This window comes from Seriola lalandi, unplaced genomic scaffold (assembly GCF_002814215.2).
Source record: "Seriola lalandi dorsalis isolate HSWRI2012SDOR001 ecotype SW California unplaced genomic scaffold, Sedor1 jcf7180002054138, whole genome shotgun sequence".
NCBI lineage: Eukaryota > Metazoa > Chordata > Actinopteri > Carangiformes > Carangidae > Seriola > Seriola lalandi.
The window spans coordinates 6,960-7,962 of NW_019524691.1; the positions used below are offsets into that span (position 1 = coordinate 6,960).

The 1,003-nt window shown below is 48.5% G+C and overlaps 1 protein-coding gene across 1 annotated transcript in view; it reads right to left on the bottom strand.

Moving 5' to 3' along the window:
• Positions 1–389: 389 nt before the first annotated feature.
• Positions 390–1,003, bottom strand: part of esf1 (ESF1 nucleolar pre-rRNA processing protein) — a 9,340-nt gene continuing 8,726 nt past the window's right edge. Inside the window, exon 7 of the mRNA XM_087173243.1 lies at positions 390–904. Within this exon, the coding sequence (XP_087029369.1) occupies positions 581–904 (324 nt within the window). The 3' untranslated portion in view covers positions 390–580. The remainder of the gene's footprint in view (positions 905–1,003) is intronic.

Here is a 1,003-nt window from a genome sequence, read left to right on the forward strand (position 1 = left end):
AGCAGAGCTGTTCTACAGTAACAACAGGTTTACACAGAGACGCAGGTGCACACAGCTTCGGTCAGTGTGCTTCAGGTAGGACAGGTGCACCAGCAGAGTGATGAGCTGCAGTGGGCGGGGCCAGCAGAAAACACCTGTTGTTTGATCAGGAATCGATACTGAGCTTGATTTAATGTAAGTGTGAGGACAAACTTAATAACAGACTAATAGTTTATCATTTTCTAACACGTGACTGAAGCTGCTGTAATCATGAATGAAAATATAAGAGAATGTCTTTGTGTTAAAGTCTGAATAAACACTTCACGTCTTTCTTTCTGCGTCAGTCTGTTAAAGGTCACGAGTCCTGATGTTCTGCTCATTAAGGGGAAACACAGTAAAGTGACACTTACAACAGTTGTCACCGTTTTAATCAGTTGCTATGACGACTCATAAACGATTGGAGCGTTTCTCTTCCTGACTGATTTCCTCTGCAGCATCAGTGACATGAAACCTTTCAACAGCATCTGAAGTTTTCACCTGATTCGTTAAAAACAAACAGGAAGTTGATCCTGCGTCGTCAGGATAAAGTCTCAGTCCGAAGCTACACGAGCTTCTGTTTCTTCCGAGCCTGAAACTGCTCCGTTTTGCTCTTGATGGACTTGACGAGCAGAGACAGGCCGGGGTCCATTGGCTTCCTCGCCGCCGGAGCGTCAGAGTCATTTTCCCGTGTGGCGCCAGCGGTGGACTCGGTCGCCCGAGCGGCGAGGACGTCGTCCTTCTGCCGCCGCTCCTCCTCCCGTCTGCGCTGCTTCTCGGCCAGGAGGCTCTGAGTGGCTTTAGTCTTCTTGTAGCTGGGGTCGGAGGGGTCCAGGTTGAACAGGTGGGAGGTGAACATGGCCTGGAAACGAGGGTCTTGAACGTCCACCTGGACGTACACAGACAGGAAGTGGTTTGTTATGAAGGTTTTTACACATTCATGGTCATGAACACTTTAACTTTCAGCCGTTTGGTTTCTTTTCCTCAA